We start from the raw sequence: 15,363 nt of genomic DNA on the forward strand, positions 1-15,363 counted from the left end.
TGATTTCTGCTTATAAAGCTCTCCCCTCTCATTTCTATTGTTTCCTATGCAAAGGGAAGGAAGCTAACTGCTCAGAGCAATTCAGTGATCAGCTGCTTTCAGTCCATCCCATATTTCAATAATAATACGGCACATACTGTGGATTTCATATTTTTCACGCTCACAGCTCCAACCTCTACTGCATTACACAGAAGAGCACTGTACCTCATTTGTGCCTTCTGGGTGCAGGACATTTTTCAAGACAGCCCAGCAAAATATGTGAGTGCACAAGTTCGAAGGTATAGAAAACGTGCCCATTTTGTGCTTATTTAATTATATTTTTGTCTTTTTGAGAGTAGAAGAATGGTATATTTAAAGTCTTTAGCTATGTTGATAGTATTATTCACACTATACTATAAGCAAATAGGAAAACAATCAGAAAGACAATAGTATGCAATATGTACACGTCACAGCAAATGCTCTTGTGTTTTGCCAGACACATGGCAGAAGTTTTCAAAATTTCATGTCAAAAAACTTGTAAGATGTTTCTGTTTATATTCTTTCAACACTTCCAGCTTTGATAATTCTTTTACTATTCTTGTGACAATTTTCTTCATAATTTTCATTTTCCTTTGAATGATCAAAGACATTTTTTCTCAAAAACAATCTTGTCATATATTAAAGCAATCATGTCGTATACTGAATTTTGTCTTTAAGGACTTGTGACAAACAGGTTTGGTTACCTTCTCTTCAAAACCACTAAAGAAGATGCAAAACTCCTTTCATATTTTAGAACTTCACGTAATGCCGCTCCCCAGAATGTTCTTCAGATTTGGAGACAAATGCACAGCTCAAATGTAATGCAGAGTTGTCATGATAGGCTCAAGAAATGTGTTTGTGATGATTTACTCACATATAGATTACATATTTCTGAAGTCTTTCAATCAAGTGACCACAAGGTTCTACTGAAGGATCTTTAGAACAGTTCACTTGTGGCTCTTCACCAGCTCATGCTGCACGCTTGACTGAATTTGTCTTCCACAACGTTTCCAACAAATGAAATCATACCAGAACTGCAACTTGTTATGATCTTTTTCCATCTAGTATTTGAGAACTGCACTGCTCCTAGATTTGCCAGTTCCAACTCCAATCTTCCTCTCATTTAATACTCCTCTGTCGTTAAATTCTGATTTGTTCTTAAGCCCTCTGAAGAACTACACAGCTATTCTCTGTTCTCAGAGCCTAAATCCAGTCTCTCCAAATACTAGATCTGGTTTTACCTTCTTTTTTTCTCTCTCAAAAGGGAAAAGTATAAGCTTTCCACTCAGTGTTTAGTTAGTTAGTGTTAGTTCAGTGTCAGTGTTCACTTAGGTAGTTTGGTGTTAGTTTTTTATTTTAGTTACTGTTAGTGTCCCTACCTGCCTCATTCCATCATTTTTTTTAAGTTTTCATATTACAAAAGCTAACTTGTTGCCTCCTCTTCTGCTCATCCTTTAAACTCTAATTCATATTACAACAGCTTTCATTATAACTGTCAAAATTAAAATTCTTATCAAATACTATAAATATTTCCAAATCTTTTCTACTCTGGAACTATTATCTTGTCCAGTGCATTCTATTCCATTCTACCATGTTTATACAGTGAGTATATATATAAAAAAGTATACCTGTGCAGTTTATAATGACATACATAAAAGAATAATGTTTGTGAATGAATGATATGATGCATAAATTTTAGTGTATTGTCTGTGCAATGCCAAAAGTTCTTAATCAATGCATCAGAGATCCAAACCTCATCAATAGTTAATTTAAAACCGCATACACTCCTGGAGAACATTAATTATATTCTCAGAGCTCATTTATAATGAGCTTTTAATTAGAGAGGATGTCCTCGTATCTTAATTCTTAAAAGCAGAGAAATTATGAGGTGGTAGGTAATTCTTAAAATAACATGCTTCAATGTACATTTCTTTTTCTTTTATTATAGCAGAACTGTAAAGACTCCTTGTTTAAAGTCACTTGTGTTTTACTTATTTATGGCAATAGAAGTGTATGAGAAAGGAGGATTCTATTTCCTTTGTCATCAGTAAAGATGTATATGGGACATCCCACTAATGGATGCCTCCTCTAAAATTTAGTAAAAGGTCAACAGAGGGAACTTCACTGCTATGAACAAGAGCTAAATACATTGTATGACTACCTCAGACTGGGAGATGACCAATCAGTTTTTCATCCATTATTTGTCTAATTAGCCATTCTCCCATACTGTAAGAAAATAAAATGCAGCATAATGCTTTACAAAATGTCTGCATACAGTTCTGTGTAAAAGCTTTCACAGTACTTCACGCACAGTCCCTCATGAGAAAGGCCATTTGCTTGGACAACATCCAGTAAAATCTGATCAATAAACCCATCTTTACTTTTTAATTCAGCAGCTCAGCTTTATTTAATTCTCCAGTTTCTAGTGTTGCACAAACGCACTGCTGTACAACACATTACTGTCCAGGCTGCCTCTCTGCTTGGACAGACACATCGCATTTGTCATTGTTACGATTCAACAGGAACCTGATCTGATTACCTGGTTTGCTTTCATTTGGTTTACACTGAACTTCTTCAACACATTCTGCAGGAAACCATCCAATATGTCCCCGGGTGCTGCCTTCCCAGAATCCACCTTCACCGATGCTTAAAACTAAATAGAGAGACATAAGAAGCATTAGACATTTTTCACCTCTTACGTAAATACCAAGATTAGTTACATAACATGTTCAGTAATAACTGAGTATCATTTTGTTAAAAGCAAATGTTGTACAATAACTTAAATGCTGGTATCCAAAAATGGGCACAGGCACAGAGTAACCTATAAATGAGACCTACCCTGATCAGTCTTTGGAACATCTTCCCAAATTTATTCTTCTCACCAGTTTCCTTGGCCCTCACGTAATTCTTTCCATTTTCAGTTTTCTCGTTGCTGCTCTTACCAAGGATAAATGCATGGTCATACTAAGGACCAAAAAAATGTGTCTTGCCTGTTCAAATTAAGCTGAAGCGCTGAACCCACTGTAAAACTGAACCCACACTGAAATTGGGCTTTAATAATACATAGTTTGATCTCTTATATGTTTTCTACTTCTTAAGAAAACATGCTATTTTATTTAGTGGGAGCTCCAGAGACTTGTAATGTAGGTCAAGTAATATGATTTAATGATCTGAGTACACAGCAAACACTTGAATATCCCATAGGTGCAATACACAGCGTAGGTGCCTTTTGAAACATGTCAATGATTTTTCTTGGTAGAAGATAACAACAACAGGGAGAAGAATTATTTACCAATAGGAGAAAAGCTTTACCCTGTGGTTCTAATTATCTTGATATTAATCTTAGGACTCAACAAGGATTGTGACAAAAGACTGCAGAACAACAACGTATGTTTTTACTAGTAAGCAATTGGAGAAGTTCAGTAATGGAGGGATCCTAAATATTTCCTAAGTATTATGTTTAAATTAATTTTATAGCAGTTCTTACAAATTACTATGCTTAATATATATTAAAAGAACACAAATGTACTATTAAAAAGAGACTATACATTCATATTGGAACAAAGGTGATATTTTTAATTTTGTTAATGGTTTGCTCTTCTCAAGAGGTTGACTGGGAATGTAGCTCAGTCATACAACACAGGTCCTCAGAGTACATCTGTACAAAACACACTGTTCGGTGGAGAGGTCCCTGAGCTACCAAAAATAAGCCCATGGAAGCTGAAGCAGCACAGCTCCATCAGTGGTGTGCTAGCTAAGCCAGCCAAGCTAACTGGCCCCGCTGAAAATCAAGGTTAATTAGCCCAAGCACACATCTCTGCTAACATATGCACATGGTTTTCAGGACCTGGGACAATATCTCTGCAGGGTATTTCAATATGGTAGGGATATTAACTTGCTCACAGCTACTGTGATGATCTCCACCAGAAGCACTCTTTGCACTGCTAGACCAGACCTTATCAGGCTTTAAGATCGTAGTGTCTGACCCCGACTGCAATTGAACTCTGCATCAGCGGAACTGCTGTGGCTCAATGGCATTGAATTTGAACTTCATTTGCACTACTACAGAGTAAGATGAAAATCAAATCAATGATAGGCCAAAAAAATAAAAAAATCTTGGCAATACTAAAGAGATGGTAAGAAATCTGGTTTGATAGACCAGGATCTGTAAAACTGCATTTGAAATTAAAAGTTTACCTAGTTTTTCATTTATGCAATCATAAGTTTGTGGTATTACTTGCAGAGCATTGATACCTATAACATAGATATCTGACAGAAAAATGTATTTAAATGTGTCACTTTTAAGTCTTAATGTAGTAAATTCCAAGATACAGATTTCATGAACTGAATATTTACCCATCATTGACAATAAGAAGCACATATTAGGGCGCAGGAAACAGATCCATTAAGACAAAATCCTCCACCCAGATGGGTCCCAAATGTACAATTTATCAAGCAATTTTCTGACATAGATGAGGAAACCTACAGCTACTCAGGCAGTGATGGGATGATGGGGGAGGGCACTGACCTTGGAAGGCACTGACAACACTACAGTGACACTTAAGCTGAATAAAAAAATTTTAGCATGCCTTTTCTTTTAGTTACCTAACACCTATTGATATTGTTAACATGAGCAGGAAATATTTCATTTCTACATTTACATCCAAGCAAAAATGAAAAAAAAAAAAAAAAAGAGATCTGTGCTTTGATTGTATCAATAAATTACATAATACAAATAAAAATAATCTTGGGGCATAACTAATGAAAAATATGTTGATAAATTCCAGTTATTCTTGAAAATTATTAAAGTCTGTGACATTATCACACAAAGTCAACCTGCTAATTCAGTGTAACATGAAACAGAAGACTATTCATTCATCCAATATATATTGGATATCCATCAGTTTTAAGTATATTTTTAACAATGTAAGCTCTGTTCACGTAAGAACAGAGTACATTTCTTATATATGAGATAAGGAAGAAAATTAATAACATATATAGATATTATAATTACTGTAGGATCCTACTATACATTGATTTAATTTCAAATCATAAAAGTGAGCATAGGACTACAGCCAAAAGAAATTTCAAAATGTGAGAGCGTGAAAGATTCCTACAGCAAGCAGTTGGGTTTTTCTGAGGAGAGTTTTCAGCACAGGATCTCAGTCCTGATTTCACTTCACAAACCAGCAAGATAGGGAGAACAAAAACTACTCAGAGGTTGAGAAGGACTTTCCTAATTTGTTATTGTATTGATCTGTCAGATCTGCTATTTTGACACTCTAAATTACATGGACATTTCCATCTCCAAAAAGCATCTGCACTCTTAAGAAGGAAGTTGGGTGTTTCAAACCCACAGAGTAATTTCATGTGTTTATGGTAGCAGCAGCTGATAAGACATCCAAATCAAGGTGGAAAAGAAACTTGCTTTGCAAGTCTACCTGTGGGTGTAAGGCAAAAAGTGATTACTACAGAGCAGAAGCAATCCCACTTTAGATCATTCTTACATGAATTATTAAATATTAGCAATTACTAATAGCGAGAGCCAAGCAAAAATACAAGCAGTCCTGCCTGAAGACATAACATCTATGGAAAAGAAGTAGAAGGGGAAATGAGGCCTTGCCAGAATGCAGCCCGCCTTCACAGTTCTGGTTCAAGCAAGATTGCATCTACAAACAAAATGACAGTACATTTGGACTTACTGTCAAGGAAAAACATCATTACGGGTGCCAAGAAAGGAAGAGAAAGCCTGACGGAACTGCAAGAGGCACAAAGAGAACGCAAGAGGCCAACGTGGGGAGGCAGGGTAGCCAGCTGACGTGAGGAGACAGAGACAAACTGTTGGTGAGATGGAGGATAAGCACACATGGCCTAATACTCAAAATGCAGAAATTGAGATCTAGGTGGCTCTGCACTACCAAATAACTTAACATCTTTTTCCTGTATCTCAGGTGGTGCCATTATTACGAAATCTGCAGCAGGTGCCAAAGCCATAATAATCTACGTATCTATAAAAACTGGCAACACTTCATGTATTCCAATGTGGGTAACTGACAGCTTGACAGATAAATCAAAAAATATAATTTAACTTTTGTATTTATGAATGCTTTTTTAGAATGAGGCCTTCATTTCTGCCTTTTCCCTCTCACAATAGTGCTTGAGAGACACGCTGTAATAGATAATTTGGTACCAGCAAGAGATCTTCCAATCAACATTTGCCCTTCTGGAGGACATAAAAATGGTAAATCAAAGGATAACTTGCCCAAAATTAAGAATTAAACTTTATCACTTCAATTGTTTTTTCCTTTTTAGTAAAAAACAAAAGATGTGGTTGCTATGGCAAGAGCAGGCCAGGGTCTCTTTACTCACAACGTGAATTACAAAAAGAATCTGACATTCTAAGAGTAAAATTAAGGTTCTAGTAACATCATGAACCCTGCTGCAATGTCTTTTCACAACAGAAGTATAGTTTAGAACAAGAATTATGTTCAATTATATGAACAAAACTGCAAATCAAAACTGGACAAATACCAAACAAAAGAATAACAGGAAAACATGTACAGGCAGGTGCCAATCAGGATCTTCTATTTTAATGTTTACAAAGTATTATACTTAATATCAGCCAGATTCTGCTTTGCTAAAGTCCAGAGAAAATACAAGAAAACTATATACAGCGCCAAATGAGCACAGGATGTTTTGTCTCTTGCAACTTCTGTAAATTTGTTGACAAAGTGTATATTGTAATTAATATTAATATAACATACTTATCTCAAAGAGCTTAATTACTGAATATATAAAGAAATCACTTTAATCAAAACAATAAAAAAGGTTTATTCTCCCACACTACAGCTCCCTTTAGCATGCCACAATCAAGAAATAGAGTATATTTTTCCATCAAATGATAGTGCATACTGTTTCTAAATTCCTTGTGGTACTGAAATTTCAGTGATTAAGTATCCTTAATTGCAAAAATGTCAATGAAATTTACAGCCAAATTCAGTCAATTGTCTATATAGCTGCTACACAATAGATCTGAAATGTCTGTAGTATCTACAGTCAATTTTTGGTGCTTGTATGAACTGCATTCTTCTTTTCCAGGAAAATAAATAATTGTATGGATTGGGAATGGCAGATCATCTTCTGGAAAAAGAACATTTCTACAACCAGGAGAAAAATTAACAGAATGCCACTAAAGTATAAAGTAAGACTGAAAATCCACTGAAAACTCTAGCAGCTGAACTAGCCTATGCTGCTCTAAGAACTATCAGAGCTAAAAATAAAAGCTCTGTCTGCTAATCAAGCGCCTCTGAAGTTATCAATACTTTTAGTGAGATGTGGAATTATGTAAGATGAAAGCTCTCTAGACCACACAGTCGAAAGCGGAAAATTTCAGCATTTCATTCTTAACCTGAAAGGGATGGTGACAGCGCCCTTTCCATCTGAACTGCAGCATGGATATGTTACTTACCTGATTCCATGGTTCTGTTATTGACAACAAATGCCACTTACCTAATGGAATACAAAGGGGTTTCATCTGAATTTTAGCAAAGGAAGGTTCAGTGCTAATCTGAACTCTGGTTTTGTGTTTTGACACAACAATCTTCTGGATTTGCTTTTTAAAAATAAACTTTTTACTTTCCAATGGGTAGAGACCTAACTTCTTTCGCTCAGAAATACTTACTACTACAATTTAGGCTTTTCTCTTGTAGAAGTATCTGTTGTCTGATGTAAATTTTCCTTTTGGAAGGAGGTCTTCCAAATGACAAATAATCTATGCAAGAATACCTATTTCAGTGATAAATACAATTTTGCTTAAAATTGCCCCTAAAATGGTTACAACTTAAAAATGTATTTTCCTAACCTTGAGTTGTAATTGCAACTTATTTCAGAAGTATACTTATAAATGTAAACAGAAATTCAATGTTTGATCTATCTTTGTGTACAACCAGGTAAATCAAAAACCATATTAAGGGACATGCACTGTGCAGAGTGACAGTTCTCTGCATCTGAAGTGCAACTCGACTCAGTCTTTCCACACAACATAAATGAAGGTCAGCACAAGTTACAATTAATCTTGCTCTCTCTTAAAGAGAGATCTTTTTCTTAAAAGCTCATTTTAGATTAAATTTTACTCTATTTCTTTATCTACCCCTACTTGCTCCTTGATAGATGCCCCTCCCTCCCTGTGATTAATGATGAACAGGATCTGTCTGTTCTGCCTTATGGGCCAAGCATTTCTGGCTTTCAAACAATCAGGAGAGACTGACATAACTTGAGATTGGCGCAACAGGACTGGAAAGAAAGTCATTGTCTATCACCCTGACGACAACCACGTTACGGCTTCCAGCATGCAAACAAGTGACTGTGCCCCAGCTGCCGTACAGGAAATGTTCCTGTGGAGTCCACATACAATCTGGAAGGAAAGCCTCGTGTATCTGCAATCAATGATTTTGTATAATTGACCTGAGCACTCAGATTCGATTGCGGATCCACAGGCATTTCTTTTAGTGGAGAAGCAAATTCAGCAGTTCTTCCCCATCCTGGGCTATGGGGCCTCACAGAGAAACCAAATTAGGAAAATAACATGGGCAAAAATATTCCTCACTTCTTAAACATACATTTAAATTCCAGTTTTGCCTCCAAAACGAATGTGTGATCCAACTGTGGCTTCAAGTTTACCTTTCTGTAATCCAAGTGACTCGGTTTAGCTGAAAAGCTACCTTACCTACCTGTAGTTCAGTATTTAATTGTCTGGCTTCTCCCAGCAGTCTAACTGCCACACCCTGAGCTTACCACACATGTGCCGTGTCCCAGAGGTCTCTATGGCCACCCATGCTGCAAGCAGATAGTAAGCCTAAGGAGCCTTAGCATCAGGTTTTGGGTGCAGATCACCAGCCCAAACCACCATGGCCACAATCAATGTCAGGCTAAATCCTGACTTAAACCAGCTTTTCATCTTTTATCACCTCTAGTTTCTCAAGAAAGAAACAGATCACACAAGCAGTGGTCAAGAAAAGGACCTTGGAATGAGAAGATGACAGTGACTGTCACCAGAGCAACCACTCATGACATCAAAATCCACAAATACAATAACCTGCACATAACTGTCTAAACGTAAGGAAATACGGCTCAACTGAAATAGAACTGAATTAGCTGTGTTGTTCAAGACTTGACCCTGTATTTTTTTTTCTTTTTTATCTTTGCCAACAACTTCATCCTATGTAGATTGTCTTTTCCATGTTAAGTCTTAAAGAATTTGGGGAAAGTGAAGGAGAGAGAAAAACAGCATAAGAAACAAATCTTCTGCACTGATTGGAATTTTGGATAAAAATTCAAATCAAGTATTGGAAAAATGCATTTGTAACGTTGATCACCATCTCTGTTGAGGAAGGTATGGACAGAGTGGAGTTTGCTCCACAGCAATGCCCAAACTACAGGTCAGGGGAAGGCAGAGTAGAGAGCATTAATTTGAGAAGAGGGCCCAAACCAACTGAGATTTGGAGCCTGTACTATTGTGTCTGACTATGCTAGTGTGCTCCTATGCCATCCATAGCTCCTCTTGGTCTTCTGGTACTCTCTGTCCCCTGAATATTTCAGGCCAGTTACTGACTACTGAAGGAAGGCTGCTTTTAAGCAGTCAAGTGCGAAGACAACAGGGATTTGTGGATGTTCTTATGTTCCTAATCACTTTCTTGCAGCCTTGACAGCAAAGCAAGCTCTCCTGCTGGAGAAGCAGCAAGGCCGTGTCTTCATTACAACACTTTGATGTAACAGCTTGAAGCACAACTCTCTCCTGCTCTTCAGATACAAGGCACTTGAAGAAATGAGTTAGGTTATTATCTGTGGAGTCATAATCATTTATGTTAGAAATTTAAATCAAACCAATCAAGTCAGGAGATAGTAAGGAAGCAAAACAGACCAATGAATCTGGGTAAGATTAATATTCCATTTCACATTACTTTCATCCTTCATATAAAAGAGTAGCAAAACAATGCTTATGCAAACCTCTTAGGTTAAATTTTGCTGCCATACTTATTCACACAAGGTACAAAATGCTCTTGAAGAAACAAAACAGGTTTCCTGAGGCTCTTCCCTTTCCAGTATTTTATTTACTAATCTAACAAGTGCAAAAGCCCGGGAGACCAACTTGCCTTCTGCCCACGAGCACTGTCTGTTGGCAATATCTTCAAGCACAGCAGGGGTTTAATAATCTTTCTTTTTCAATACGACTTACAAGTAGATTTCACAAGAAATGAAAATGTTAGCGATATATTTGGATTGCCCTACTGGCTGAGATCACCCTGAAATAAAAAGGAGTGTTGCAAGGGTCAATATTTCTAATGCTGAGAACTACTGACTTTCTGCCTAGAGCAGATGCTTGATTCACTACTACTGAATTACTACCGTTTCTCTGACCTTGGAGAATGTAGCTGAGAACAGACCTCGGTTGTGGTAAACTCTTCTCAGATGTGCAGACTGTGCCTGCACAGGAGGCATCTCAGAAGTTCATGAAAAAGTCTGTTGGAGTGTATTTGAGATACTGAAATAACTCCCCATTTTTCTAGATATTAAGCACTAGAAAACTTGTTTAATCACAGTAAGAGTTAAAGCAACTGAGCATTTTCCAAAACTAGTTCTGTATTCTGTTTGCCTTCCAGGTGAAAGATAGATATTACTATCAGGGCAGGCAACAAAAATGAGAGGAAAGTAAAAATTTTCAGTTGGAAGACACCCATGGACAAACTATACTATGATCTGGGACCTGGAAATCCGAAGAAATAACTAGAAATCACACAGCACATGGGAGCTCTGTAATAAAAACACATAGAAAGACAAGAAAACCAAAACTGTGAATAGGGTGAGACTTCAGAAGTTCCCAAAGTATTTCAATCAGGCAGCCATGTGGGTTTTTACTTTCTAGGTCAGTGAGGGATGATAATTCATATGCATTTCAGGTTTATTTTACTATTACATTGATTCTGAAAACAATTTTCATTGTTTTGTTTCTCAGTGACCGGAGATTGTCTGCACCATGTTAACTAGTATCTGGAACTCATATCTGTTACCCTTCCAACAGGGCAAGCTAGTATGGATCTGAATCTCACGTAACCTTCCCGAGGGTGCAGAGATTCTTCTGTACTGCTTTGTCTTTCGTGACACAGAAAACTGCTAATTCTTCACTCACAAAGAACTTTAGAGCATTGCGTTATCTTCAGACATCTGAGTTTTGTTATAAAAGAGACCACTTGATTTCCCGTGTAACAAATTTAGCAACGCAAAAGCTGATCAAAATACATTTTACAGATACTTTATATATATATGCGTGTGTTTGGATTTTGGCAGATTTATTGTTATGGACTTACACCTAAAATGAAGAAGGAAACAAAATATGTTAGAAGTGTTTCAGTGAGGAATGAAGCTAGCTCTTCTTCAATAATGTGAAAACGTAAGATCAGGGTTCTTGTACAAATAAAGATATCAGATTTATTTTTACAACAGCCATGGCCCTTCTTTCATGAGTGGCAGACACACAAATGATGTCAGTATGTATGACTAACAACTAAAAATAAAGCAGATATTTTTGTATAGGCTATGTAATATCCTATTAATTCAAGAGGATTTTGATTAGTTTACATTTGCTTTGGACCTTGCCCATTCACAGCTTTCTCTGAGCAGTTTCCTTGTATCATATACTGTGAACTATTCATGCACTTCTAGCAGTTTGAGAAAGAAGAAAAAAAAATTCTGCCTCATCTTCTTCTGATGAAAGCACTTTTCATCAAGAGTTTAGGATTTCATCCCTCTCTGTGACCCTTCTAATTCTACCAATTTAAAGAAGAAAATCCATAATAACATTTCCCAACTAATCCCTTTCTCTAATATGTTGTTCTGGGTTTTTATCCCTGTAGTAAATGCCTTGCTACATCTTTACTGTGATTAGTCTCATGGGATGTACATGTGATGAGCATCTCCCCAGGGGCAGACGGAACACGGGTTAGAATCCCACAGCAAATGCCAAGACACGTTTGAATTCCCCAAAACACTCCAAGAAACCAGTACTTTAGCATCAGTGCTTTATACAGAACAGTGCAGCTACCAAGCGGGCAGAGGAGAGGGGCTGAGACAAAGCTTTTTTATTTCTTAAATGTGAGGCTAAGGTGATCCCAAAGTGAAGAAAAATTTAATTCCATGGGGTTTAATGTTGTTTCATTTCTTCCACGCACTGCACACAGTGAGTGGCTAAACCCCAAAGAGGCATGTGTACCCCCAGAAAATCAGAACGTCAGTCCTGACTAGATCATGGTCTTGCTAAGCAAGTCTCTAAAAGACAGAAAATATATCCAGTACCAAGTGGAATTTCTGCTCAGAAAGAGAAAAGCAGCAGGACCTCCTTAGAGCCAGAAATTCTGGCACTCACACAAAACACAAGAAGTACTGAGGACTGCAAGAGCTCTACTGCCTGCACTTTTGGATGATGGAGAGGGAATCCATCAATGGTTGGTACATTGGAGTAATTTTTTTTATTCTCTATAAATAATTACATTTTGACTGCAACAGGGACATGAATCCAGATTTAACTTAACTTGGATTTCTGTCACATATGCCAAGTTTGAACAGCTTCCTCAACAATGTTACACAACCTTTTTAAAGCCTCGCTGACTTTTTGCCTGGACTCTTTGTTCTCTACATGAGCTCGTTGTGTTCATTCTGACATATTTTTTGTGACAACTGAGGAACCATTGACATGGTAACACAAAATAGGATTTGACCTTGCTCTGGAAGTTCTTCCTTTGATTAGCAATGGGAATCTGTCATCTGGTGTTGCAGCCTGGCCATGCAAACAGCCTTAAATTACACTTCACAAGACTTCATCCTAAATCATAACACTGACAATCCCTATATACACTTTTTCCAAACTTTTTTGAAATGCAGACCAACATGTATAGAAATGTCACTAGAGTTTATGGCATCAAAGTTCTATAAAATGCTCTAAAACAAGTGTGCCTGCAAATGCTAGACCTCTGCCAGGTTATAAGTCAATGGGAAAATCATACACTTGAAGTTGGAAAAATAATCCCTGCAGGGATGATTTGATGTTGGATGGGCACGTGCACCCTTTTTCTAATAGTAAAAATTAATTTGCAGTCAAGTTTCAGTAAACATACATCTTCCCTATAAAGACTCAAAACTCACAGAGCAGACATGACCTCATTTTCTATTTCAGCATTTTAACATTCACTGATTAGTGTCCCCCACAAAAATCACTGCTCTCAAGTTTAGATCATACTATTGTAAAATTTGAAAAGTGGGCTAATATCTTCTTCCATTGTTTTCCAGTTACTGTCATAGTAACTTAGAACCAAGGGCTCCTGAACTAGATTTTTAAAATATTAAATTCACTGTAATTTAAATCCCTTATTCTTGGGATATTTTCACATCTAATAGTCTTGAATTCTAACATAAACAAGCAGCCAGAAAACAAATGCCTCTATAAAATTCAGCATCCCTAGCAAACGCACTGATTCCTCTTTTTGCCAGGGAACACATTTTCTGTTTTGTCTTTCTCCAGAACTACCCGGAGTCTCTATTGTTTTATTCTGGTGACAAGAACCTATGTTGATCTTATATCTTCCACATAAACAAAAATACTGCTATCTCTTTAAGCCCAGCAAGTCAGTTGAACACAACTGTGTACAACGTCCCCTCAAGAACAGATGATGGTGTTCAACCATACTCATTCTTTATCTCCTGGAACCTCCTACATCTCTGTAAACACACTCACTGTAGCATGTTATTTAGTACCACTCATGTACCCCAAAATTTCATCCTGTGCAGGTACTACCAACTCTTCCTGGTGTTAAATTTTCCGAGATTATAAATAAGCAAAGAGTTCTGGGGTGTATTTAAGTCTCGCTTTTTAATATCTTTTTTTTTTTTTTTTTTTTTCCCCACTATATGCAACATTTTTTTCATTTTCTTGTACTTGGCCAAAAAGAATCTGTCTCAACTGTTTTATTCCTCCCCTCTTCCAGTCAGAACTCCATACAGAAGACCTCAAATCTTCACACTTTAACCCGAGCCAGTATTCTTTTGCAAAGGTATGAAAAGATTTCATTTGCTTTTAATTTGCTTTACATTTTTGCATGACAGTTACTCATAATATAGCTTTACCTCTCCCGAGACTGTACCCATTCTTTTGACACTTAAAGGCTTTTACGAAGCGCTAATTACGCATTACTTCTCCTGCACTTATTCTCATACAGCGGATGTTTACAAGGCTGGTTCCCAAACCATGCAAAACTCTGTCAGTTTTGTTTGAATTTGAAAATGAATTCTGGTTTTTATGACTTTAATTTTATTTTATATTTGGCATTCCCAATAAACTCTATAACCTCAGAGCTTTTCTTGCCTTCTATTAATTTTACTCTATCCTAGATAATTTACATTAATTGGGAACTTCTATAATGTTTTATGAAGTGTTAATATGGGCTCTTCCCAAGAGTTCTTGTGCACTATTTTCTTTAGAACATAATCATTGCTTACTACCTGATCAGGGCACAATCTCCCAGAACTGCAAAATTATCTTTTCAGCCCTACAGACATCACCAGCTCTCCTAAGTTTAACCTTCCTCCTTCCTCCTTGCATTTAAAATTAGTCTTGCATATGTTTAAGTGCTGCATTCTTCAGATTTCTGTCCTACACCTTCTGAAGGCTTAAGAAAAATTATTAAACCCACAAAAGCTTCAGAATCAGACACATCCAAAAATAAAAATACAAAAATACCTTCTAACAGCTCCCCATTTTTTCCAACTACTGTTTGCAGGCTCAAGGGAGGAGATATTTGAAGTTTTCTTTTGTAAGATCAGTAGTTTCAGTTCAAGGACATTTTCAGCTACTTAACACTTTTATTTAGGACACGGAATTTATTCTCTTTTATTTGATTTCCATAACTGGCATTTAGTTTCAATGGACTGAGCAGAAAGTCTTTTTACTCCATGACCAGTTTTACCTGGATGTGCAAAGCCACAGCTTAAATTGCGTAACAATGCACCCTTAGGAAGGGCAATCCTGCAAACCACATGGCCCACTTTCTCAGCTGTACCTGGATATACTTACTGCCTTCAAAATAATAACACAAAGTCTAGCCTTGATTTTAACATATTCTTAGTTGGGAAGTGCACCAGTGGACAGAAATTATATATGCACCGCCACACTTCCTCCACAAAAATATTTACAGTAGGTTCTACCTACCTACTTATCCTAACTCTCAGGAGGAAACTTTTTCTACTTAACCAATAAATTGTTCCTTGAGGAAAGGGCTTGAAACAGACTTGACCTTATCC

At 36.9% G+C, this 15,363-nt stretch overlaps 1 protein-coding gene across 8 annotated transcripts in view; it reads right to left on the reverse strand.

Annotated features, from left to right (window-relative positions):
• SHANK2 (SH3 and multiple ankyrin repeat domains 2) overlaps positions 1–15,363 on the reverse strand; it is a 362,604-nt gene that overhangs the window by 206,453 nt on the left and 140,788 nt on the right. For all 8 annotated transcript variants that reach the window (XM_026850798.1, XM_026850802.1, XM_026850804.1 and 5 more), the window contains one exon: positions 2,558–2,671. In XM_026850798.1, the coding sequence (XP_026706599.1) occupies positions 2,558–2,671 (114 nt within the window). The remainder of the gene's footprint in view (positions 1–2,557; positions 2,672–15,363) is intronic.

Source organism: Athene cunicularia (genome assembly GCF_003259725.1).
Source record: "Athene cunicularia isolate RWA chromosome 5 unlocalized genomic scaffold, athCun1 chr5_part3, whole genome shotgun sequence".
In the NCBI taxonomy this organism is placed as follows: Eukaryota; Metazoa; Chordata; class Aves; order Strigiformes; family Strigidae; genus Athene; species Athene cunicularia.